The following is a 25,996-nucleotide window of genomic DNA, read 5'->3' as shown; positions in this document are numbered from 1 at the left end:
AGAAAAACAGTCTCAGACAATGGTTCTACCTTTAATGTTTATCTTAATTACAGACTTGAAACTTGAAGCTCACTTGTGGGGTGATATTCCTCAGGTTTTTTTTTTTTTACAGAATCACAGAATCGTTTAGGTTGGATGGCACCTCTGGAGATCATCTAGTCCAACCTCCCTGCTCAAGCAGGGTCCTCTAGAGCAGATTGCCCAGGATCACATCCAACGATTTTTAACTGAAATCGTTTCTAGCAGTTCATAAATAGTGCATGTTTATATGAGAATTAAAAGCCTCTTAGTTCCTCATCCAGCAAAAGACTTAAAAGCATGCAGATCTGTAGTATTGAAGGGTGTCTGATTTTGTCAGTATCTGAAGTCATTAAAGTTCCCTCTCATACGTGAGTGTTTTATTAGTAAGAGTCCCAGAATGAACTGTTTTAGTGTAGTGTGATGAGTTTTGGACAGTTCATTTCCTTCTGTTGTGCTTCTGATAGAACTACTTCTGTGAGTGTTCATAAGAGTTGGTGCGTACAGAGACAGCAACCCTTTCAGTGTCCTTGATAGATCATCAAAAAGTTTTTGTCCATCGCGCATGTTGTATTATAGTGCCTAGTGCCCCTCAGGAGAGTTTTGATAGCAGGATGTGATGATTGATCTTGATAGTATAGCTACAAAGTCCTTTAAAACTTTTTTTTCTTCATTTTTCATATTGGAATGGTAGGGTCTAGGTAGGATATAGTCTTCTGAGACAAGAGTGGGTGAGAACTGGATTAAGAAAGCAGATTTCTCTTCCTGAGGCAGTGGAAGATTAAAAATCATAGAGATATTATTGAACTCTGCTTGAGTTGTGAAAATATTTCTTACTGGGAGATACATGTGCCCTGCACATACATTAGGTATGAGGTTTTTACTTTTAAAAAATAGTAATACAAACTTCTATTCCTCTGGTGTTTCTATTGGTGCTGCCCAGGGATCACTGTGAGTAGATTATCTACATGGGAATGCTGTGGAATATTGATTCCCTGATAATGAACTTTTTGAAGCATAATGTGGCTTTTGTTTTTCTGGCTTTTCCATTTATGGTGGGATGGAGAGGGACTGGCTTCTGTACCAGTATGTGGTGTGCAGAAGAACTGGCTTTCATACTGCTGTAGAGTTGAGGTGAAGCCAAGGTACATGCCAGGACTCAAAATGTACAAGCTTTTCTTAGAATGGTAATGTAAAGGAAGCCAGTGATATTACTTCATTAGGAATGCTGAGTTCCTTGTGTTAGAAGGTCAGTCTTAGATGAGTCAGTGATCTCCCTGTGGATAGTAGTACCTTCAAGAATGAAGAAATGCTGTTAATAAGTATCATGAGCATATCAAGATGTTAAATAAGATGTTTCTGACATATTAAATATCTGAATGGCAAACAAGGCATTATACTGCGAATCTTTATAATACAAGTTCTGTAACTTTAGTTGTGCTCCGCTCTTACAACTGTAATTTTCTAATCTTTTAAAAGATTAGAATATAATCCTTCTGTTTTGATCCAGCAGAGGAAGTCCAAAGCACTTACAAAGTTACTAATAACAAAAGATTCCGAAAGAGGAAAAATGCATAGAGTATTCATATTTTAAATGATTTGTATCTGGGGAGATTATACATAGTTTCACATGCAAAGATTTTATTCAGTTATGAACATTTCTATCAGAAACTATGCATTACTTCAGCCTTTGCTGGTGTTTGTGAAGTAAAAGATAATCGTTATATAAAAGCAATATTGGGAAAAAATAAGGCCATAGGAGAAATAAAAATGAACTTTTTTTTTTTTTTTTGCATCTCTGTGTTTGAAAGGAACCCTTCTTTACTGAGAACTTTTTGGAAGACCTGCTCCAAAGGGGAGCAGGTGGGGTCAACCCAGATTCATCACCACTGCTGTCCACCCTCTGCTTACAGAGGATGATCAGGCTATGAAGTGGGGAAGAAGGGTTTATAAATTCTGTATGGTAGCTTGCCCATTTTATTCCTGTGAACTTCAATTCCAAGGAGTCAGCAAGGACCCCTCTATCCAGACCTGTGCAGAGGATTGTTCTGCAAGACAGCCAACTGCCTGAGGTTGTGGGAAGCAAGAATGAAGGCCGCTATGATCAGGGCTGATCAGATTTCTGCCTTCTTCATATCATTAGAAAACAAAAAAAGGGAGTTTCAAGGTTGCTGTTACTCTGTGTAGCAGTTTTAAATCTGTCAACAGAGTTCAAGTTGGGGTCTTGGGGCAAGGAAATGAAGACTGGTCTGGTAATACAGCAGATTTCCTAACTCTTTGTCCCACTTCTTTCCTACGCAAATAATTTTGGCACCCCCCATCTGTGGAGAAGGACACACACAAACGTGTCCATCCTGGGGGTGGGCAGGCACCCTGTTCTTATGCAGTGAGCATTATGCCCCAGTAGATGCCATATACACTACATAAAGTCGGGGCGTTCCATTGTAGCCAGCACCTTCTGTCTTGCCTGAGAGTATCTGAATAAGGCAGTTTCTGTGCTGCTCTTCATTTTTGCTGCCTCACCTGTCTTTGTGAGGCCCGAGGCAGAGTAACGGAGATGGATCTGATGAGAAACTAGCCCCTAGTTGTAAGCAGATCCAATTTACTTGTGCTGGCACAAGAGCAAAATGATGTGAAGTGGGGTTGTCGGATACTGGGAGGATAGGAATGGTGCTTTTGGTGTCATTGCCAGTTTATGCTGTTTCAAATTACAGCCTGAGAGCTTCATTTCCACTTCCACAAGCGTTCTATTTGTAACAAAATTTACGGGATTGAGCAATAGAGGCAATGTGATTAAAAGAGTCTGTCAAGATTTCTGCAGCAAATACCTATTCCTGCAGAGGAATCTCTAATTGCTGGTTAAAAAGATAGGTTTGGAGCAAAATTGCATGCTTATTGTCTGAATCTGTAGATACTCCTTTTTCAGAATTTTTTTTTTTTTATTTTGGATGTTTTAAAAATCAAATACTGTCGTTTTCCACTTTCAGTTGAAGCATTAAAGCTGCCTAAAATCCTCTGAGCATTAGGCTGTAATAATACGCTTTAAAAATTCAAACTGTTCTAGTTATGTTGAAAAAGATAGAAACTGTTAGCAGATTTTCACCTCTTGTTAGTACGATAGTTAGTACTGAATATATTGTGTGCATTGCTTAACTCACACTGCTTGCTCTAAAGAACGGTCTGCTTACATGGAGTACAGGAGAGCTGACACATGAACAGACATTATTTTAAGCCATGCTTCAAACACAGGACAGAAAACAGTCTGAGATGAAGACATTCATTGTGGCACAGCTATTATGTTCTTGGTACAAAGGTCCCTCCATATGACATCTTGGTTCCTTAGATGCTGCTTGCATGATTTTCTGAATTTGTTCAACATGAAGCAGTTCAGTGAGTCAGTTTTTCTACATTGGCAGCAAGGATGTCAAAAGAAGGTTAGAACAGGATATCACAGCTAAACTACGTTGTTTCTGAGGCTCTGCTGGAACGATGCTGGCCAAGGCTTTTGGCATTGAAGTTCGCCACCTAAAAGCTGTACCTTGACAAGCACTTCAGCAGCCAGGCTGACTGCACTGCGTGAAGGCAGTGGTGGATGGCAAGCAGCGAGTTACAGCTGCGCTCTGCAGAAGGGCTTGCTGGAGTGCAAGTCGCACTTCCCTGTCCTTCCAGTAGCTGTACTGGAAATTGTGCAGATCTACCAGAGACATGGGCAGTCTCGTAGTGTGCACCTCCTCTCAGTTTGCATGTGAGGGAAGGAGATGATAAATGGTGACTGGACAGCTGAGATTCAGGATCACCTGGATGCCTGCAGGGAGGTAGGATTTAGACTGGGATCTCCCATAGCACGATTAGCTTCTTCACCACCAAGGTATTTTCTACATGTATGCCAAAACGACTTTGTACTTTCCCCAGGTGAAATGCCTGACCTGGTCATGGTTTCCTCTGGCAACTTTGTTGTTCTTTGTGGCGTTTATTTTTATTTTTCCATTGTTTGTGCCTTGTAATGTCCTGTGAATATAATCCTTACAGCCAAGCAGCATAATATTCGACAAGTGGATGGACGTGTGTCAAACAAAATAATGCAGTGCATTCTCTTGTTTCTTGGGTTGTATAGGCTGCTGGGAATCACCAGCGATAATCACCTCTCAGCTTCATTTATGCAGGAGTGTAAAACCTTGTTTTGTTGTTATAGCATGAACGTTTGTTATTGAATCGTACATATGACTACTGAAAACATGCTGAGGGCATTTATTTTTCACCTCTCTGGAGCCACCTCATAGAATATGCATACCTCTCCTGCATGCCTCTTGTGGGGTCTTTGATGTACACAGTGTCTAAAATGCCGCTTTCCCTCCCACTGATTATAAGAAAGTCTGGAAGACGGGATCAGATGTAGAGATATCTATAGTAAGTAAGCCCAAGTAAGACAGCTACTACCCTTCATTATATGCGGTTCTGTCTCCAGTAATTTTTTTAAGGACTCAAAACAAAAACTTTCAGAGAAATTAAATTTAGCTTAAAATCCATTGATGTTAGAAGCCTTACAAGGATGAACCGTTAGTGTGAATATAAAGAGAAATGGTACTGATCATCGTCATTGTCCTGGACTCCTACAGATCATGTGATAGTAGAAGTTTGATGTACTTTACATGGGAAAATAAATGTTATCATACCCATTTTATAGATGGAGAAACTGAAGCACAGAGTTGTGAAAGCATATTTAATTGTGAAAGCATGAGAGTGTCTTTATAACCCAGATAAAACAGGTTACTTTCTACCATGATTTAGCTAACTGCAAAGTGTTTAACATCCCAAATGATATTAAGTGTATCTTGAAGTTTATGGATGTAGTTAAGCTCTGAGCTGTGAAAGACATTGCTTGTGGAGTTTGTTTTGTATACAGTTTATTTTCCGTTTCAATATCTTTTACCCTGTTATTCTTAGATTGTAGCGTGGTTCAGTTCTTTTATTCTTTCTTCTTCTGTCAAGCATGCAGAGAGACAGAGGAATGCTTAAGCTCAACTTACATGAATCTGCATGTCAAAAAATGTTAAAAATACTTGTATCAAAACTTTCTTTTCTTTCTTCAAATGCCTGTTTTTTATGCATTTCTCTGAATGAGAATGGGTTAGTTGCATTTATCTAGGGTGATGTAGCACATCTGGTGTTTATTTGTTTAACTGTGAGTAACCCTAATTTTATTAAGATTTCTAGCATGCTCAAATATTAGATTTAAGCTCTTTCTTACGGCAAATACTAGTGTTTGAATATGCTAACAGAAATGTTTTTTACTCCTTGAAGAGAGACTGCGTAATGTAATTGGTAAATCAGATGATATCTAGCACTCCATTGTAATTCTCTAGTTTACATATCAATTATATTTTGAAGCACCGTATCTTTTCTCAGTGGTGATTAATCCTTGAAATAAAGGGGAAGGGGAGGTAGTTAGTTTGTTTTGAATGATGCATTCCCCCATTGGGAAAGATTAACTATGTACAACTTTGTTGAGTTTAGCAATTTGCAATGAATTGTTGAGTTGTCCGTAGAGACCAATTTCATTTTTCAAAAGAGCGTTCACCAGGTTACATTGCTCTGTTTCTCTAAAGGAAATAAATTCTTATTATCTGCTGTCTTAGAGAGAGAGATGTTTCTTGCTAGCATTTGAATTTACGTAAACCTAGGAAGTAAAACTCATCAGTAATATGTTCGATAGCCAGAGAAATGGCAGAGGAGAGAGGAGAAAGCTATTTCAAGACACACCCTTATTCTGTGTGTCTTTGTTTTGCATTTCTCAATTTCAGATTGAGTTCATTGCCGTGTGCTAATTTGTCTTCACCTGCTTATGAAGCACCCTAAGCTGGTCTTTATCATCTCTGGTTGTCCTGTCTCCTTTTCCTGTTCTTTTTCTGTTTTGTACATTGTAGCATTCCTCTTTTGTACATTGTAGATATTTGTGCCTTGGTTAATTTTGTTGAAAGTACTATTTGTTGCCTTCTGTACATGCAATTCCCACAGCAGAAGTGGGAACATATGGTAAGTTCATGCTTAGTTCCTGGAAGCGAGGGGTAAAACATCAATGCAAAAATTTGGGTTTTCATGTTGGAAACTGGGGGATTTTTGCTAACTGCATCATTTCTGTATATGGAGGCACTAGATCGCGCTTCACAAAATATATCGGGCTTAGTGAAGAAATATTTCCATTTGGAAGTGCTGTTGAATCTGCCTTAGTTAAGTGAACCCCGTAAACTACTCCTTTATTGAGGATGGTGTGACTTGGCCCTTGTTCAGGAGTAGGGGTATGGGCAGAGAGTGCTTGAGCAGAGATACGTAACAGTACGTATGCCTTTTTAAAATTCTTGATATGGCTAATGAATAAGTGCAATAACATCTGCATGTTGAATCAATTTAGCACCCATATACATAAGCCTGATGGTTTTCCTTCATTCCCACATATGAAACAAACGAACGAACAAAAGCAGTTGCTAATAGCGAGATAGGGCGTTGATGTTCCTTCTTGTGCCAGTTAGAGCATCCATGTGTGTAATGTGCACAGCAAAGGTTTTTTGCTGTTTTCTGTACAGTTCTAGGTATTTGAACAGGGGGTGACAATGAATGGGAAACCTTCCTATTCTCTTGTGCTGTAAACTATTGAAAATAAGATCTAGGACTGGTGGCGTGTGATAGATTCACCTGTCAAAGGCTTGGGTTCAAAGACCATTACAAATGTGTATATCTTGCCAATTTCTAGATGGATGTTACAAATGTGAGTAGATATGCTAACCTGTTTTTGTTTACCTCTTTTTTGGCTGTGTATTTCACAGCTTTGAAAGTACTGGGATGCCACAGTGAATGACGTGAAATAAGTAAATCAGAAGAACAATTAGAATAGAAAAGTCACTTTTTTTTTTTCCTTCTCCTGAAATTGCAGCCACAGGAACAAGTCTTCAGGCTGGCCACATCCTGCAGGGACCTGGAGCTTGAACCAGGGAACACCTTATGGATGGGAGATGACGGCAAACAGAGATGGAAGAGACTACTTCATCAAGTAAGTGGTAGTGTGAGCTGTTACGGCCACTTGATTCAGGCTATATCATAGTGCAGTGCTGCAACACTGCTCCTGACAATATTTGCCTTGGAATCCTAATACCAGTTTCAGCCTTACAAAGCTAATGTTGATCTGTTTTGGTTTGTTGCACAGGGATAGCTCGAACTGTACTTTACTGTGCCTTGTTCTTTATAAAACTGTGTTTTGGTCTTTGGTTATTTCTTCATGTAGCCAGAAACACACTGATAATATAAGGACCTGTAAAACTCTGAGGAATTACAGCAAATGCCATTGACAAAAAGAATGAGACAAAAGGCTGTTTCTGACTGGGACTAGCAACTCTCATCCATCTCTGCCATGTGACCTCTTTTAGTTTGCTTAATACACTAATTATAGTGGTGAAGAGAAAGTACGTATCTTGATCCTGTACAGCTTTTGTCTGAATTCTTAGGTTTTTCATAGTCCTTTAGCTCTGAATTTAAAAGTTTATAAAATGCATTATTTGATCATAAACAAAACTGGATTTTCTTTTCCAAGTGAAGACTGTCCAGAATTATTCTTTTGAGTTACTTTAAGTGGCTTGGTTATATACAGTTTCCTATCCTAGTAAATGTACTCTATTCTGGATTTGAAACCTCTTTGCTAAGGCGGGATGGTCGTGAGTTAGCAAAACAATTGCTTGATTTTACAGCATTAGTTACTTTAGCTTACATTTTATTTTAAGGCCAGCATTTTGGTTTTGCTTATGTGGAGGGCTAGGGGGAAGTTATTATTTCATTTTTTGGGTTAATCAGTCTGAATGGAAGCTTGTAGGTGCTTAAGAAGTCCTGGGTGAAAAGCACAATCCTTTCTTATAACACAGTAAAAGGATCAGAGTTACTTTAAATTGACCATTAAAAGCCCTGAATTCACCCAAGATCCTTTTTCTGCAAAAATTGAATTGTGCTGTGTAAGAAGGATCTCTTTTCCTCTCCTCTCTGTCCCTCCCCAATTGCATAGGGTGTTTGCCTTAGCTTACTAGGAGGGGTGTGCTTTTGGAGCCACAGAAAGTAGATTCAGAGCTGTGTGATGACGTGCAGGCAACCATGGAAAGGCTTTCAGGGTTTAGAGACGTTGCAGTCCTGTCCATATTAGAGCAAGATGCCTGGGTTAATGAGGGCTCAAAGGTGACTTTGAAATGTCATATTCTTCCGTGAATATGTATTTGTCATGCTGTGTATGTCTGTAAGATGCAGGGTGCAGTGCTGGGCAGCGTGAAGCTGAATGCCAGGCACTGAAGCTGAATGCCAGGCACTATGTAACTATATTAGCATAGGTTTTCTGCCTGAACTAATTAGCCTTGTCAAGAATACGTGAGCCTCAAAAGTACTGTGTTAATACGACTATACTCCTTCTGTTACTCTAGTAAGTGGAGGTATCTGCACCACTAAAAATTGCAGAGGTAGATTCAAAAGCTAAGTAATGCGGAAATGCCGGCAGTTGCTGCACGCTCTTCCCCTGGCTGTGGCAAGTCCGTGTCCATATCGGCAGCAACTGCTCCGGGCTGTGCATTTTCTCAGCAGTATGTCAGTGAATGCGGAAGGTCTCTTCCACAGCACTGAAATTTATTTGAACAATAACGCTAGCTTCTGAGGACAGGCACCACATTGGATTTCTCTTTTTTCTCACTGGTCACATAATGGGATGCTGTGCTTCCTGTGCAACTATAAATAGCTGTGGCTTACAGCATGCAGTGCATTAGGACTCATTAATTTCATAATTTGAGAACATTTTCTAACTTGCAAAAGCTAACGATCATTTCGTTTATTTTTTGGATTGCCTTTTAGTACATTAAAAGTGCCATATCCTTTTACAGCTCTCCCAAATGCATAACATTAATCTAGGAACAAAATTCCATAACAAACAGTGCCAAATTATGCCTTAAGTAATGCTGGGGGCCGGGGGGGGGGTGTGTGTCTGTTTTGTGGAAGATTTTTCATGTGTGGTTATGTGTGTGTTTGTGGTTGTTTTAACTTTCATGCTCTTATGGAGTGTTTGCCTCCCATTCTCTTAGGAACCCTAGTCTTCCTTCTGTTTGTTTATATGTAGATTCCTGCAGCTATAACAGATAATTGTCTATCTTTTCTGGGTGCCCTATCGATGTTTTGTGAATACATGAGAGTGAAGAGATGCATCTCTAACTTGCCTAGGACTATTTCCTTTGATTCTTCTTGTCTTGACATCTCTTTCTGGACTAACGCAAGCTAACAACAGTAATTTATAAAGCCTAACTTTTATTACAAATACCAACTAAAAGAGCATCTGGGGCATCTCTCCTATGAAGAAAAGCTGAGAAGAGCTGGACCTGTTTAGCTTGGAGAAGAGAAGACTGAGAGGTGATCTGATCAATGTGTACAAGTATCTGAAGGGAGGGTGTCAAGAGGGTGAGGCCAGGCTCTTCTCCGTGGTGCCCAGTGACAAGACAAGAGGCAAGAGGCACAAACTGAAACACGGGAAGTTCCGCCTGAACATGAGGAAAAACTTTCCTGTGAGGGTGACCAGAGCACTGGCACAGGTTGCCCAGAGAGGCTGTGGAGTCTGCTTCGCTGGAGATATTCAAAAGCTGTCTGGACGTGATCCTGGGCAATATGCTCTAGGTGACCTTGGTTGAGCAGGGAGGTTGGACTAGATGATCTCCAGAGGTCCCTTCCAACCTCGGCCATTCTGTGATTCTGTAAAGAGGTACACACATTGATTAACACTAGTGTATTCTAACATTCTTCATAGATATTTCTTTCTCTTCCTTTCTTTTAGGAGCCATATTTTACTGTATATTTACATATCACTTAGCGTAATAGGTGACTTGGACTCCTAGACGCAACTTTTAGTTCTTTGCAAAGCTTAACAGTATCAAAGTGATGGAGTGGGAGCTCCCTACTCCCTGCAGGGTAGGCTATGATATGGATGCGAAGGGCAGAGGACTGTTTGAACTCCAAGGCATGGGTACAAAATTGCAGTCCGAGCACTCTTACGCTGTGTGAGGATGTTAATCAGAGGGCATTCAGGTAGCAGATGGATCATGGGATGGATGTCTTCTACACACTTGGTAGCTGGGAAAAGAATCTCGCTGGATTATGTAGCCCAGGGATCTAGAAATAATTTCTGTACTGGCTTTTCAGCGAGGAGCTCCTTTGCAAAGGCAGATGTCCTTTCCTTTTTCTTTGTGTCAGAGGAAGAAGCCAAAGATGTAAAATTTCAGCTTCTGTACTGTAGCGTATTTATTTGCATCTCAGTCTCACTTTTAGCAGTGACCAGAAGCCCCCAGTGTAGCGAATGCAGAGTCAAGAATTTATCAGGCTTGCAGAGTCTCTCGGTTCTACCTGAGGCCTTGGCATCAAATTTGTACCCACTTAAATTATTTCGTGCTGGTATGTTGCAGTTGTCTGTATTGAAAGTTAATGTCAAGTTTCGTTAGTAAGGCTGAGTATATCCAAACTATAATGAAGTCTTATTATACGGAAACAATAATAGACTGCTTTAAGGAGTGGAAAGAATGAGGCCTCTGAGGAAGCTGACTTACATAGTCCCTTGATATTTTGTGCCTGACTTTCTTACCTGCTGATATCTCTGAGCAGTCTTAGATGCAAGTTAAACAGTGCTACATATGGATACATGGCATGAGACTAGTTACAGTACATCTTTTTGTACCAAATGTTTCAAAGGGCACAGCATTAGCTATAAAAACTAACACCAGTCATATCTCCAGAATGGTAATACATATTCTGCTAAATGAAAATCTACCTGGATGCATTAAAAAACGGTAACTTAGGAAACTGAACGAAACCATGAAATCATTTGGAACTGTGCACTGCTGTACTGATTCACCAGCTCCAATCTAACCACAGTTACTAGTGAATGATGTCCCTGGTAGCTTATATCATGTGCCTAGGCTGCTGTGAGATGTAGATTTTCATTTTAGCAGAAAGAGCAAAGACTGAATATGCCTAATGATTTTATCAGTGATTCCTCTGTGGAGATATACAGGAGCTGTCCTCGTAGTGTCTATTATTTATCCAAGGAAAAGTCCTCCTCAGCTTTCAAAATGGCTCCTTTTGCTAGCACTAATTTCACTCATAGGTGAAACCAGTACCTAATTTTCTTTTCTTCATTTTTCACCTCTGGATTTTAGGAATGAAATAGTGAGATGATTGTTGACAGTTGTATCAATAGAGGAAGAAGAGAGATCATCAAGATAGCTTGTCATATTGTCTCAAAGGCTTTTTATAGCCATATAGTTTAACAAATTGCATCACACTGAAGGAGAAATAGCAATTCAAATCATTCATTTGCTTTTGATTAAAGATGTATAAACCAGGTATTACCATGATGAGATGCACACATGAGTTCTGTACAAGCAAATAAGATAATTCATAGCAACATTAACTGCCTTTTGCTTAAATAATTTACTTAGTGCCATATGTGCGTATCCACTGAACTGCAAACAGACATATTGTAATTTTGAAATTGTGCAATGAATAGAGAATCCAAGAGAATCTTTATGTGAAATGAGAAATAATTATATAGTGTCGGTGCAAGTGCTTTAAGGCATGAATGTGAAGAGATGTTTATTCTTTCTACTGGAACAAATTTGGTTTCTTTCAAATGTGTGAAAACCCCTATGGCCTGAGCTAATTGGTGGTAGCTTCCATTGCCAGACAGCACTTCTGTAAAGCTATGAGAAAAACCTTTTATCAAAATATTTCAAGATGTCACTATCGATTCATTATCTCTTCTGTACAGATGACACAACTGGGGTCATTTTGCAAACCTTTAAAATGCTTTTCTTAATTTTTGGCCATGGTAAATTAAAGTTTCAGAACTTCAGCCATTCCCTTTTAGCTTGCCGCTTTTACTTGAAATAGCCTTATGAGATAAGTATGGGAGTATTTCAGTATGGGAGGATGGCAGTTATCTAGTATTCTTCCAGCATATTTCTATACAGCACAAGGTGTATTAAGCCAGACCTTCAATATAAAATAATTTGCAATGTATATTTAACTGTTTTAAAGGCCTGTTTTCTTCACATTTGTTATATACACTGTGTAGTACGTGATTATGTGAAATTTCTGTAACGCTAATTTGAATACTAACATGAAAGTTATTGACAGTCTGTTTGATGTGACAGTAGGGTTTCAGGGAGACATCATGCAAAGTAGGAAGATTTTGGCCGATTTTGTCCACAAAAGGTTTAGCTTTATTGCAATTGAAGCTGCTCTAAGTTGCCAGTGCCACAGTCTTGCCCTCCTTCCAGCATACATGTTTTTGCCCTTTCCCTTGTGTCAGCCTTGATGCTCATCAGACCTGGAAGGGAGTTGAGAGAGGTAAATAAACTGGCAAAAGCTAATAAAAAATCAGTCCCACCAAAAAAGGAAGGAATTTTCTGTCAGTTTAGCTCCCATAACTGTTCTTTGCATGGTCAGACAGAGTTGCAAAATAACTTAGGGTTGAAGAGACCTCTGGAAGTCATCTGGTCCAACCTGTTACTCATAGCAGGGCTAATGCCAAATGATGAGCCTCAGTGCTGACACAAGAGAAGGACTGGGAATATGTGACAGCTGTGAGAGCAGGGTTGCAAAACGATTGTGTTGCCTTAAGCTGCTCTACAATTGCACCCTAAGGTGCAAGTTGAAGTAACGTTTGCTGCTGTGGAAAGCCTACTCTTTTGTGATTCCTACTCCTATTTAATTCCTAAATTGCCTGAGGACTGGAAGAAAGCCAGTGTCACGCCAGTCTTCCAAAAGGGCAAGAAGGAGGCGCCAGGAAACTACAGGACGGTTAGTCTTATCTCCCTCCCTGGAAAGGTGATGGAACAGCTCCTCCTGGAGGTCCTCACTAAGCACATGGAGGACAAGAAGGTGATCAGGAGGAGTCAGCATGGATTCACCAAAGGGAAATCATGCTTGACCAATCTGACAGCCTTCTAGGATGGAATGACTGGCTGGGTAGATGAGGGCAGAGCAGTGGATGTTGTCTGCCTGGACTTCAGCAAGGCTTTCGACACCGTCTCCCATCACATCCTCGTGGGTAAACTCAGGAAGTGTGGGTTGGATGAGTGGACGGTGAGGTGGCTTGAGAACTGGCTGGATGGCCGAGCTCAGAGGGTTGTGGTCAGTGGTGCAGAGTCTAGTTGGAGGCCTGTAGCTAGCGGTGTCCCCCGGGGGTCAGTGCTGGGTCCAGTCTTGTTCAACACTTCATCGATGACCTGGAGGAAGGGACAGAGTGCACTCTCCTCAGCAAGTTTGCTGATGCTACTAAACTGGGGGGAGGGGCTGACACACCAGGGGGCTGTGCTGCCCTTCCGAGGGAGCTGGACAGGCTGGAGAGTTGGGCAGAGAGGAACCTCCTGAAGTTCCACCAAGGCGAGTGCAGGATCCTGCACCTGGGCAGGAATAACCCCAGGCATGAGGACAGGCTGGGGTCTGACCTGCTGGAAAGCAGCTCTGCAGAGAAGGACCTGGGAGTGCTGGTGGACAACAAGTTAAGCTAGGAGGCAGCAGTGTGCCCCTGTGGCCAAAGAAGGCCAATGGTATCCTGGGGTGCATGAGGCCGAGTGTTGCGAGCAGGTGGAGGGAGGTGATCCTGCCCCTCTCCTCAGCCCTGGTGAGGCCTCCTCTGGAGTACTGTGTCCAGCTGTGGGCTCCCCAGTACAAGAGAGACGTGGCACTCCTGGAGTGAGTCCAGCGGAGGGGCTGTGAAGATGATGAGGGGACTGGATCATCTTTCATATGAGGAAAAGCTGGGAGAGCTGGGCCTGTTGAGCCTGGAGAAGAGAAGACTGAGGGGGGATCTGATCAATGTGTAAAAGTATATGAAGGGAAGGTGTCAAGAGGATGAGGCCAGACTCTTCTCCGTGGTGCCCAGTGACAGGACAAAAGGCAAGAGGCACAAACTGAAACACAGGAAGTTCCGCCTGAACATGAGGAAAAACTTTCCTGTGAGGGTGACCAGAGCACTAGCACAGGTTGCCCAGAGAGGCTGTGGAGTCTGCTTCGCTGGAGATATTCAAAAGCTGTCTGGATGTGATCCTGGGCAATATGCTCTAGGTGACCCTGCTTGAGCAGGGAGGTTGGACTAGATGATCTCCAGAGGTCCCTTCCAACCTCGGCCATTCTGTGATTAGGAATTAGGCAATATTTTTGTGGATCTGAGTTCTGTCATTCAAATAAAAGTCAGGATTTGTGAAATCAGATTAACTGGAGCAAAGTGTAGCCCTTCCTATGTGAACTCAAGACAGCAGTGGTTCCAGGAAGGAATAGTTAATTATTTTACTATTAAAATAAATTTTCAGGGGGATTGGTTAAGTAATTGCCATATTCTTGTTCACAGGACATGCTGTTGATCATATTTACTTTAACTCTTCCTATTGCCTTGGATGGGATGACAGGGTATGTCTGTGCTATCAGTTTGCTTTGCTCCCCATTTCACTCCAAGGAGCCTGACCGTTTGTACTTCATGCATGTTAGTTTACCTCTGTGCTCCAGTCTGGGACAAACTGAGGAAACTGCTGGGACCCCAGGCATGACATATAAGGAACTTATCTAGACGTCAAAGTCTACAGCTTTACCATTTGGCTTGAAACGCCAGGTCTGTCCCTGCAACACACAAGAGAGCTCGTAGAGACCTACTAGTCCACAGTTCTTCAAAATCTTATCATGCTGTTATGACTTTGTTACTACACTAGTTGAAACATATCAGAACATATTTTGATATCATGTATGCCCACTGTTGTTTTCTATCTGCAGTGTTGTGCTTAACACTGAATACTTCCTGACTTTTTCCAGATGTATATGGCAAACAATTTTTTTTTTCTCTAAGCTGTGTTATCTTGCTCCTAACATTTTCAGCTCTGAGTTTTGTCGTGTCAAATCTTTACCTTTTGGTTGTCCTGGCTTGGCTCAGTAACCATGCTAATCCCAAATTGTGAAACTCTTGAATACCAGCTTTTATCCCATACATAAAAGAGAAGTAACAGGTTTGTGTTTATTAGTAGCTAGTGCAGCATCCTAACATCTCAGTGTACCATATTCCGTTACAAAACAGCAAAGCCGTAAGGGGATACTCAAATACTTACCTAAATTTTCTTTTAGTAATCTTCCTCTTGTTCTTTCACTGCTTGCTCCTCTTAGAAGTGGAAACTCATTCGTGTTTTATGAAAGGTGGGGTTCCTCTGTGTGTGGTGGGATCCTGTCTGGCCCTGCACTCCTCCTGCTGTCATACACCTACAGCGCTCAGAGCTGGCTAGCAGTGCGGAATGACAGAACACAATCATTGATGATATTAATGACATATCAATGAAGCATCCTGCTTATTAAAAGCCACTAATGCATACCAGATGCAAAAATGAGGCCCACAGCATGCTAATCTGTTTATTTCAAAATAAGTAAGCACATAAGAAGATCAGAGATTTTCCAAATCTCTGTTGAGATCTCTAGCCTGATCCCAGACTTCTTGTCCATATGTGCTACAGGCCATATATGTCTATTGGTAGTTTAGTCCTTTCTCAGAATATTTCCCTGGAGTTTGCTTTATTGGAAGGTTCTGAAAACAGTCAAAGGATATAAAGTATAGTGAAAGCCTTGTCTATAATTGCAGTGTTGTTCATTTTCCAGGATCCTGAAAAACCTACTGTTGTTTGTACATTAAGATTATCTTAGTACATAAGGCTGTAATGAAATTTGGAAGCCACAGGAGCTACCTTTTACCCTGTAGGTATGATGTTACATAGCACTTCATTGAATGCATTACATTCCTTCGTCTCTAAGTATAGAAAAAATTTGGATTAGGTTCACTGGAGGATTTATATAGCATTCACAAAAATGTGAGCAGTGCCACTGCTGCTGTGTCATCCTCCTTCAACCAGGAGTGACAGCACTTCTGTAGGATGTTGAAAAAGAGGGTTCAAATCTTTCCGATTCAGAGTAGGGATATGAATGAAGAAGGTGGTCTGAATCCCAGGACAGTGCCTTAAGCCAAAGGCTCCCTGCAATTTGCTTCTTTGGGCATCTCCTCTCCCAGGTGAGTATCTGAGTAAATAGACACTGGAATTGTGCTCTCTGGCCCACTTATTCCACATGCTTAAAAAGGACAACCAATGAAATTGAATGGCAGTCAGTTTAACAATGATAAAAATAGTACAACCTATATAATTATGAAATATAACTCTCGGTCACAGGTTACAGTAGAGCCCAAAATGCTTAGCAGAGTTCAAAATAAGATTAGAAATGTACATTTGTAATGAGTTCTCCACCATTAAATTACATAGAATTAAAAGAAATTAGAGCAGATATAAATTCTTATGTTTCAGACAAGCCGGTGAGTCAGCTGCTGAGTGCCTAGGGCTAGGACGAAACTTCCTGTATTAATCAGGTTATTCTATAATTACGAGGTTTCTGGCACCTACCTCTGAAGCAGGTACTGACTACTTTCAGAGACAGGATACCGGACTAGACGGACAACAGGTCTGATTGGTATGGTGATTTTCAGGTTTTCTCTTTTTCTTTTTCTTTTTCTTTTTTTTTTTCATTCCCTCATCACTCAGGCTCTTCATATGAATAGTATGCTATTGGAGATAGCATGCTACTATGTTTCTTTCAGACAGGGTACAAATTTGCTTTCTGTTGCTAGGGGTTTGACCTGCTCAAGGATGGATTGTTTGGTGGGAGGGGGAGCAGGGAGAGGCAACAAAAGCAGCAACAGGGATGGACAACTGCAAGTGAATGCTTAAAGGAGATCTGAATAATTAGAAAGGAGAAGGAGAAAAATTATATAGCAACCTGTTTGTGTCAGTGGTCTGCCTAGAAGCAACTCAAGCATATGCTGAAAAAGTATTGTTAAATCAGTTGAACCTCCTGAAAGAGATGATGATTTAACAATTGTCCTTTACTCACAAAAACCATTGCTTTAATCATGCATATGACCAAATAATGTTAGTATTGGCTGAGATAAATCATTTTTATAATGGAGGGAATAACAGCAAGGAGATGTTGGTTTGTGGGGTTCTTTTATTTTAGCTAGAGCAAGGAAAAGTGGACACTTCACTGGAGTGTAAAGTAGTGGTACCTAAGCCAGTTTATGTGCACCAGCTTGGGAACTAGCCACAGCAGCACGGCTTATTTCATATGTGCTGACTTGCCCTTTCCAAGTCATCTGTGCACGTGTGCACAAAGATCAGTGCTTGAATGTGGTAACCAAGAGGATAGTTCATGCTGAAAAAAGGAGAAGAGTTCTATGGAAGGGTATGAATGAAGGTATGATTATTCAGAAGAGGAGAAGCTTTTGTTTAGGAAGGTCTTAAATGATACCTTGGGTTGCCTTCCTGCATGTGTACCAAAGTGGAGTACAGGGAACTGTGGGTTCACTTCAGGCTTCTGTTGCAACACTCAGTAAGTGTTTGTGATCTAATTCCCAGTGGTTTCTCCAAACATAAACTGGATAGGAATACCATGAAATTCAGAGAAGTCTTTTACCCTGAAAAAGTAGTATTCCTGTGTGTTTGAAGATGGATTAGGAAGTGGAATAAAACTTCTGAAATAGAGCCTGGGTAGAAGAAATTTCAAGGTATCCTAACCCAGGGTCATCGTGTACGGAGGTGAGAAGATGAAATTCTGGTTACTCTTTGAGTTGCCATGCTTCAGGATATGGCATTCATATGGCATAACCTCATGTGGGCATTGCAGAAGGTATATACATCTGTAGGAGTAGTGTGCTGATATTTCAGGCTGCCCTTCCTGCGAATATAGAACAAATTAATTAATGTGAACATTTTATATTGGAATGATACCAGCCCCAGTTGGAGTCCACTTTTCAAACACCTCTTTTATAAACAGAGTACGATCCCCACAGAAAATAAATAAGAAGCATCAAGTTCTAGTTGTGCAAAACCATAGAGGTCGTTGGAGGAGAGAAAGTACTTTCTAAGAAACTGTTACTTCTAATCTCAGGTCATGTGCTAATATCCCCACCGATGCAAACACAGAAACTCTATAAACAAAAAAGAACGAAACTAGTTGTCAGTCTGTAAAAATAAGAGGGCCTTTTCCAATTTTAGAGCCAATAGGTAGACTAAATCCTTTTTAAATGTCCAGTTAAGGCAGAAATTTCAAAACTTCTTGGAACTTGTGTCACTATCAGATCTCAAAAGTGTGTTGGAAAGGTCATCTTGGCATTATGAGAACAAACTGGTAATTTAAAACACTGTAAAGGTAGTGTGATACTGCAGTCTGTACATTGTGGCCTTAGTTGCCACAAGCTTGAAAAAAATAAATAAAATAAAGCTGTCCAGTACTCTTAGAGGTGGAGACCAGTTACAGCAAAGGTTAGGTGATATTTCCCTGCAGGCCTTCAGTTAAGGCATTACAAACTTTGAAGAAAATGTTCTTGTGTTGGGTTGTAGAGTGAAAAGTGGATGAGCATTATCGGAGTATATTGGTGCTGTTTAAATAGTGCTGTTGAAGTAGACCACTTCTTCATAGTGCATACATAGAATTTAAAGCAAGTTATCTAACACAGTGTGACATGCCAGGAAATATCATGTTGATGATGTCTTTCCAACAGTCATTAATATACTTCTAGGGAACTCCATGCTGAGATGCATAAATGCTGACACTAAATTAATTCTATTTTTCCTTTGGTTTCATTTTTGTCATTTTAGTATATTTACAATTTTCTATAGAGAAAATCAGATCTAATAGAGTGAGCCTACTGTAAAAGGTGCTTATCTGGATTGTTATTGTAGAACAGCAAGGTACTTTGTTTTAATTAGACATGTTGATACTGCCATCAAAAGCCTGCTGTATTTTAATTCTTATTTAGGTTTTAATTGCCCTTCCTACAATAAAATACTGCTTATTATACTCAAAGTGCTGAATTCCCAGATATAATTTTAAAAATCATCATAATATGTATGTATAATTTCATATATGTATAAGATTAAGAGAAATAAAAAGTTTAACTGAACTCAGTGTAGTCACTGACAACAGTATGACTCACTGCAATATATTTAAAGTCATTATCTAGACTTCACTACTATCCTGGGCAATTCTACAGAAAAACTTCAATTTAAAATAAACCAATCAAACTATGTAGTTGTTCAATTAAATATAACCATGGCAACAGGGATTAAGCACACAAGGTAAAGACCTGCTGACAGCGCACAGATTATTTCAAGTTTCTTACTCCTCCAGTAATAGTCAAATAAATTTACATTTTCTGTATCAAACATTGGGAGACATAAAATGAAAGAGATTGAAGTGCTTGTGTGGCATCTTGGGACTTCAGAGAATATTTTCTTGACAGGGGAAGTAATTAGCTGGAATTACAAATAAGAACTCAGCAGATAGATATGAATAAGTGTTTGCTCATGGGATTTATTTAGAGTTCCATGATTAAAATTTGGAGATGCATATTATTTATGGTGCAAATAGCAAGAACAAACTTTACCATAACTTAAGAAATTCAAATGAAAGTAGAGCCATTTTTCTCTTAATTTGTAAATTTCCAATGACTTTGTGTGTAATAGGGAGAGATGGTTATTTGCAGCTCTGCTATGAGGTAACAATTATAATATGTAATATACATATAAAGTTGCATGCAAGTAGACACACTGATACTCAGTGAAGACATAGGATGCATTAATCAATCTATTCTAACATATTTCTGCTTGTCCCTGGTCTCTTCTTTCTTAGCTTCTTATGTGTGTTTATGGAAAAGATTGTAGGGGCAAATCTGCTGGTATTTGGAGTTTTCAGCTTTATGAATTTTTTTGTTTGTTTTGGTTTTGTTTGTTTGTTTTTCTCCAGTTTAGCTGTAGACTAGGTTATAGAAGAACTATTCTGGCCATATTGTAAGGGGCCTTAATGCTGCATAAAGCTGAGGTACCTTGTCTTAACCGGGAGCGTTAATCACTACCTTTGGTTATCAAGAAGAGTTCGGTGCGATGGGGGATGTTGTTATTGTGGGCTCTCTGTCCAAGAAATGCCTGCCGATGGTTTTGGGCAATGCTTCTTTTGAAGCAATCTTCGAAGCACTTGTCTTTTCTTCACGAGGACTTCCTTTGTCACTCTTTCCCATCAACTTGTGAGAAGTGCGGTTGAACTACGCTGAATGTATGAAAGATCTGCAGCTGTTTGTTGTGTATTAGGCAGGGGTAGCCTCTGTAATGCCTCTGCTTTACCAGTGTTGGGTCAGTATTTCCATCTCACCACATGTTGTCAAGAGCAAGCTCTGTGCTTCTAATCAGTACATACTCGCCTGAGGTTAGTCCTGGGATCATGCTTTGTGCTGGGATGGGCCATCCACCCCTGGATAGCAGAGTTGCTGCTTGGAAGCTGTGTTAGGAGACCTAAGGGGAGATGGGCCCACAACTGTGTCTTTTCTGTGAGAATCAGAACTTGCCAAACATGCAAGAATGCATTTGGCAAGTCCCATTTTGATCATCGGAGTGTATGCATTCTTTGAAGAGTTTGGCTCCCTGCTCATTTCAAGCATAATTGAGCTTCCTAATTAGTATAAAAGCTGCCTGTGGATCATTAGTATCACAGAACTTTCTTCTTAGTAATGCCTGCTCACCTTGAGCTGGATTGCTTAAGCTTAGATCTCTGTGTGTAAACAAACAGTTGTTTTAGCTGTGCTCTTGTGAAAAGACGTGCTTCACTTTTAGTAATTGTATGACAGTCCAAACTTGGTATGTTTAAATTAAGTTAAAATATTTTTCCTTGGATGTTGAGATGCATTTTGTTTTACACATCTTATTTTGAAGAGCCTTTGTTAAGGATTCATGATAAATAGTGCATTTGTATCCAACATCTTTGCATCAAGTGAGTTTCTAATGGAGGAGTTTAATATTGAATACATTTCGTAGTGTGGATTATGTTTGTTTAAAGTTGCATTCTGTCTTCATACAAAAACGCAGAGGCCCTGTTTAAAGTTAGCTCCTGGTATTCAGCAAATGTAGAAGGAAAAAGTAATAAAATATTAATGAATGTAAGATAGTCAGTAGATTGGGGTACATGGGGAAGTCTCTTAAGAAACAGCTAATGATATGCAGCAGATCATTTCTTAGGGGTTCTGTATTAAGTGGAGTTGTCCCTGGGCTTGGTCGGATGAAAAGCATAATTTTATCTGGAGTCTAAAGAGATACTTCCTGATTCATACTTCCTGATTCTCTTCCTGTTTAAAGTCCCCTTGGTTTCAGGATTTTCTTTTGGCTGCTCTTTTTATTGTTCTTCTTTAATCCAGTTACTGCCTTGAGCTGGAGAGCAGAGACTTGGAGAAATGTCATCCTGATAAAAGACATTTTGGTTTTGGTCATGAGGGGCTGATTCTGGCAGCTCATAGTAATGACATTTAAGGATGTTTTTTGTGTGATTCTTATTTCCAGCATCCAATTAAAATGCATGTTCTATCATTTTAACAGTATACTGGAAAAAGGTGAACTAATGGCCTACCTTTGAAAAGGAAACTATAAAAAAGCTTAACATAGCTTTTGTGCACTGAAAAATCACAACTTTACATTTAGGAATCTTTTTAGTTAAAACTTAGGTGTATATAAAGTTGGTATTTCCAAGTCTTCCAGATGTGAGGTAAGATTTTGAGTAGGTCTTAAAAAGCGTTAACAGAACTAAGGACTTGGTCACCCACAGTGTGCTACTGTGGTCATACTGGTGGCCATACATACAGTGTCATACTAGTGGCCAGAAATTTCAAAAGGACATTGACCAATGCCTGGTCAGAGGGTTCAAAACAACAGTATCTTCAAACTCTGTTCAAAACCGATCCTGTTTCTTTCCAGACTAGAATTAATTCAAGCAAGTGTGAGCTAATGGGCAGATCAGGGGACCAGCTGTTTTCATGGCATGAGCCTTCAGGAATACGGTTCCTGAAGGAGGAACCCTCTCACCTGAACATAATGTGTAAAAACTGCACAGCTGCTTCTCCCGTGACTTGCATAGGCAATTCAGCCCTGTGTGGTGGTGGTGTTCAGAAAGGCTGGCACTCAGCTGGGAGGAAGAACGGGACAGGATTTTCTGTAGAGCCGCTCAGAGTAGGAAGCTTGGTTGATTTGGCTTGTTTCTTGTCTGTAATCTTACATGAGAGGCAGACCTTTCCACAGTCTATACTTGGAGTCAGCTGGCATTTCCCTGACGTCCTTAGAGAGAAAGGATGCCTCACGTCCCTATGCTCGAGGTTTGGCAGACTAGAACAAACTAGCTAGATAGTGGTTAGCTTAGTGTTGCTGAAATTGGGTTTGATTTTCTTTTCTAATTTACAGAATTGACTAGCGGAACCTCCAAACAAATTTGCACTGTAAATCATTTTTTTCTGTTTGTTGTATTTGTGTGTGTGTTTGTATTTCAATACTGGGGCACATGGAGTCTACCACCACATAATTGGAGTCTTGTTGTGCTTGATGGTTGTATTTTAATCAGCAAATGGTAGAAAGAAGGTGTCATTGTTCTCTTTTTGATTGAAATGCTGAAATATGGTAAGATTAAATGAATTGTTTCAAGGATAGACAAGACTGCCACTCTCCCCCCAAATCTGTGTCAAAATTTAAGAACTGTGCGCAGATTTTTTTCTTAACTACCGTTCAGTGACAAATGAAAAAGCTAATCAGACCACATGTTGCCAGGCTAAGTGTTATGCCAAGTTAAATGTTTGAAAGTCATAATGATGTTTTCATGTAAATATTAATGATAGAAAAATGATCTTTCTCTAGAGTCTTTGGCTTATTTTACATAGATGTCAGCGCATAGACACTTCTGTTATATGGAAGAGAAATCTAGTGTATGTCTGCACTGAAGACCCGCTATAATACAGACACCCCCTAATGAACTTTTAAGTTACTTGGACTGTCTGCCATTCTCAGGCTATCCTAAAGCTCAGTGTGGACTATCTTAAGATTAATTTGGCTTCTCAAGTATCTTTTACAACTCAAGCTGATCTCTCTTTTACTGTGGCTACTGCTACTGGCTTTGCTACTTCAAAGGTATTTTGGAGTATCTATGCAAGACTGCAGGAACAGACTGTCTTGTGGCTGCATTATAGGCAGGCTGCTGCTTTCAGTAACTCTGAATATTGTTTTAACTGAAGAGCTAAATGTGGATCTTTGAGAATAATGTAGATTCTCAGTGAAGAATCTGAGAGGGGGAGGGGAGAGAGAAAGAGAAAGCAAATGGTTAATTCCTTTGTTTATTTTTGAAAGTATCAGATTCAAGCTTGAGCGTGATGGCGTAGTGTTGTGTGTGAGTATAAAAAATATATATATATATATATATGTATATATATACGTGTATATATATATATAATATATATATATACGTATATATATTTATATATATATGTATATATATAAATTCTGCACTTGTACAATGATTTTGTACTGACAATAAGAAATGTAAAACATACATCATTATTTTAAAGACAACAATTTTTAAACTTCTGTTTTATGTTCTGTCTTATATGGTCCCAAATCTTGCAGTGTTTCTCATACTCCTGGAAATTAGGGGCGAGATGTAATTAGCTGAATAACCACATCAATAAGGACATTGCATAAAAGCAAAGAATCTGCAAGGAAAGGTTAAAAGGACTGACAAACACAGAAAGTGTCTTGAGAAGCAAAAACTAGAGGGCTGAAGCCAGATTTGCACACATTCATTCTGAGTTACTTCTTACAGGAGAGTGCTAAAATGCATTGCAAGTGGCTCTTTATAAATGAAAAGAAGCAAAGGAGGAGTGGAGACCTCTGAATAGAGAACGTATGTGAATACATACATACAAAGCAAAACTCAGAGATGTGTTTGAGGATTAATAACAAAATCTTCACTAGTGATCTAGAAGCATGTGTTCAAAATGACCGAGGAGAAGAATCTTGATTTATTAGCTGAATAACTGAGAGGTGTCAAAGCGTTGTCATTGGGGCACGTCAATGGCAAATGCCATTTTAAAGATAGGAAAGTATTGTTGGAGTAGTGCAAAGCCTGGTTAGACCTGATCTAGGATACTGTTTATTATTTTTGGCCAGGAATGTTTCAGAAGGGGGAATTCCAAGTGTAGCAGATGCAGAAAATGCTGTTGGGATGATTAGGGGAAAGGAAAGCCCATTACATGAGATGAGACTAGACAACAGATTTGTCTAATACAGCAAAACTAAAAGGAGGGAATAAACACCAGGAAGAAAAGAGAATTGTTTAAACCAAAGAACAATTTGTGGCAAAGAACTAGGGGGACTATACATTTAGGCCATAAATGAGAAGACCATTAAATGTTAGAGCAGTGGAGGTCATTTCCAATCTTTCAGTCAAAGTACTGGGTTGAATAATCCAAAAGAGGTTTATGGTGATCCTTGATCAATATTTAAAGCTGATGACACAGTTGATATGATAAAGTGTGAAATAACAAGGCCTTGACGCTGACGGCAAAAGAGATCCCTTCCATTTCCATTTTCCTGTGAGTCAAGCGGCACATTACTTATTATTTTCTTTAGTATATAGATCATGAAATCTGAATATCATGTTTGCAAACTGGGCTTTAATCCACAGCATGCCCTTGGAACCCTTTGCAAATATTAATGAAACATATTTAATTATCTTTGATACCTGGATTACTCAAGGCAATTTAGATTACCATTACCACATAAAAAGTGGAATGAAGATCAGTGTTTTCAGTAAGCGTATGTATAATAAAAGTACTTAAATGGAATGATATTCAGGGTGATGATATGATTTGAGCAGGCTTTTAGATACAGTGTAAATACTATTTTCTATATGCAGTCACAGAATGATGAATTATAACTATTAAAAAAAAGCTTTCATTGAAAGATAGGTGAGGAATTTTTTTTTATTATTTATTAGTACCAATAACAAGTTTTTCTGGAAAACATGCATTATCCTCAATCTTACTAAAGTGAAAACATTAAAGTGTGCTGCAAATGTAAGGACAAGTTCAGTGCATCAGCAGTATTTCTTGCTGGCGTCTTTGAGTTTTACACTGTCGTCCAGATAAGAGCAGGGATGAGTTATTATTTTCATCAGTATATGTTGGCTTTCCTCTTTTGCCTACCTATAAAAAAAGTAATTGCTAGTATCTGATATCATTTTTGAACTGCCATTTAGGGAATTTGGTTGCTTGTGTGAACTTCTTCGTAACTGTGGTAAATAGACTAAATGAAGTAAGGGCTGTGACATTTTTGAATGAGTAGACTTTAGCTGTCAATAATATAAATGCTAGTGCCTTGGAAAAGTGCTAGTTTGACAGTTCTTCAGAGACTCAAAAAATAATACTTTGAATTCATTTGGCCCGTAAATGCTGCAAGTTGCCCAAGCCTTTGTAGTTCAAGCATCCGGTGTGATAATGAAGTTCTTTTTTCAGCTAAAGCTGCAAGTTATCTTTGGATTTTTATTTTTTTTTGAAAGATTGACTTTAACTTTCAGCATCCAATAACAGTAAAATACTTTTCTTGACAGTTATAGACAGTAATTTCCTTATAGCAGGCCCATGAACAGCTCAAGAAGTTCGACTCAGGCCCTACAGTGCCTACCACAACTACCCAAGCAAGAGCTTCACCTTCACCTAGCACATGTTTCAAGGAAATACAGAAAGTAACTGTTGGTTCAGATGCAAAGTAGTGTCACAGAAGCGTTGTAGTCTCACCAGCAGCTGGCCCAGACCTGTGGTCTCCCTAGTAGCTGACTCTAAGCCCCTATCTCTCCGGTTGCTGCTCCCCAGACCTGTGGTCGTGGTGGTAGCTGGCATACAGACAATTTTTTGTCCTTGCTGGCTTGAAGGTTGCTAGTGTCTCACATGTGCACATATGCGCACGCACATACACACGCGCACACACACACACATGCCTACTTATGCACAGAATAGAAGCACACTTGCATAGGAAATGATTAG

General features: G+C 39.7%; 1 protein-coding gene across 3 annotated transcripts in view; it reads left to right on the top strand.

Annotated features, from left to right (window-relative positions):
• Positions 1 to 25,996, top strand: part of FRMPD4 (FERM and PDZ domain containing 4) — a 321,689-nt gene that overhangs the window by 191,925 nt on the left and 103,768 nt on the right. For all 3 annotated transcript variants that reach the window (XM_068920597.1, XM_068920586.1, XM_068920605.1), the window contains exon 2: positions 6,947 to 7,063. In XM_068920597.1, coding sequence (XP_068776698.1) covers positions 6,947 to 7,063 — 117 coding nt within the window. The remainder of the gene's footprint in view (positions 1 to 6,946; positions 7,064 to 25,996) is intronic.

This window comes from Struthio camelus, chromosome 1, assembly GCF_040807025.1.
Source record: "Struthio camelus isolate bStrCam1 chromosome 1, bStrCam1.hap1, whole genome shotgun sequence".
Lineage (NCBI taxonomy): Eukaryota > Metazoa > Chordata > Aves > Struthioniformes > Struthionidae > Struthio > Struthio camelus.
This window is presented reverse-complemented; position numbering and strand designations above follow the sequence as displayed.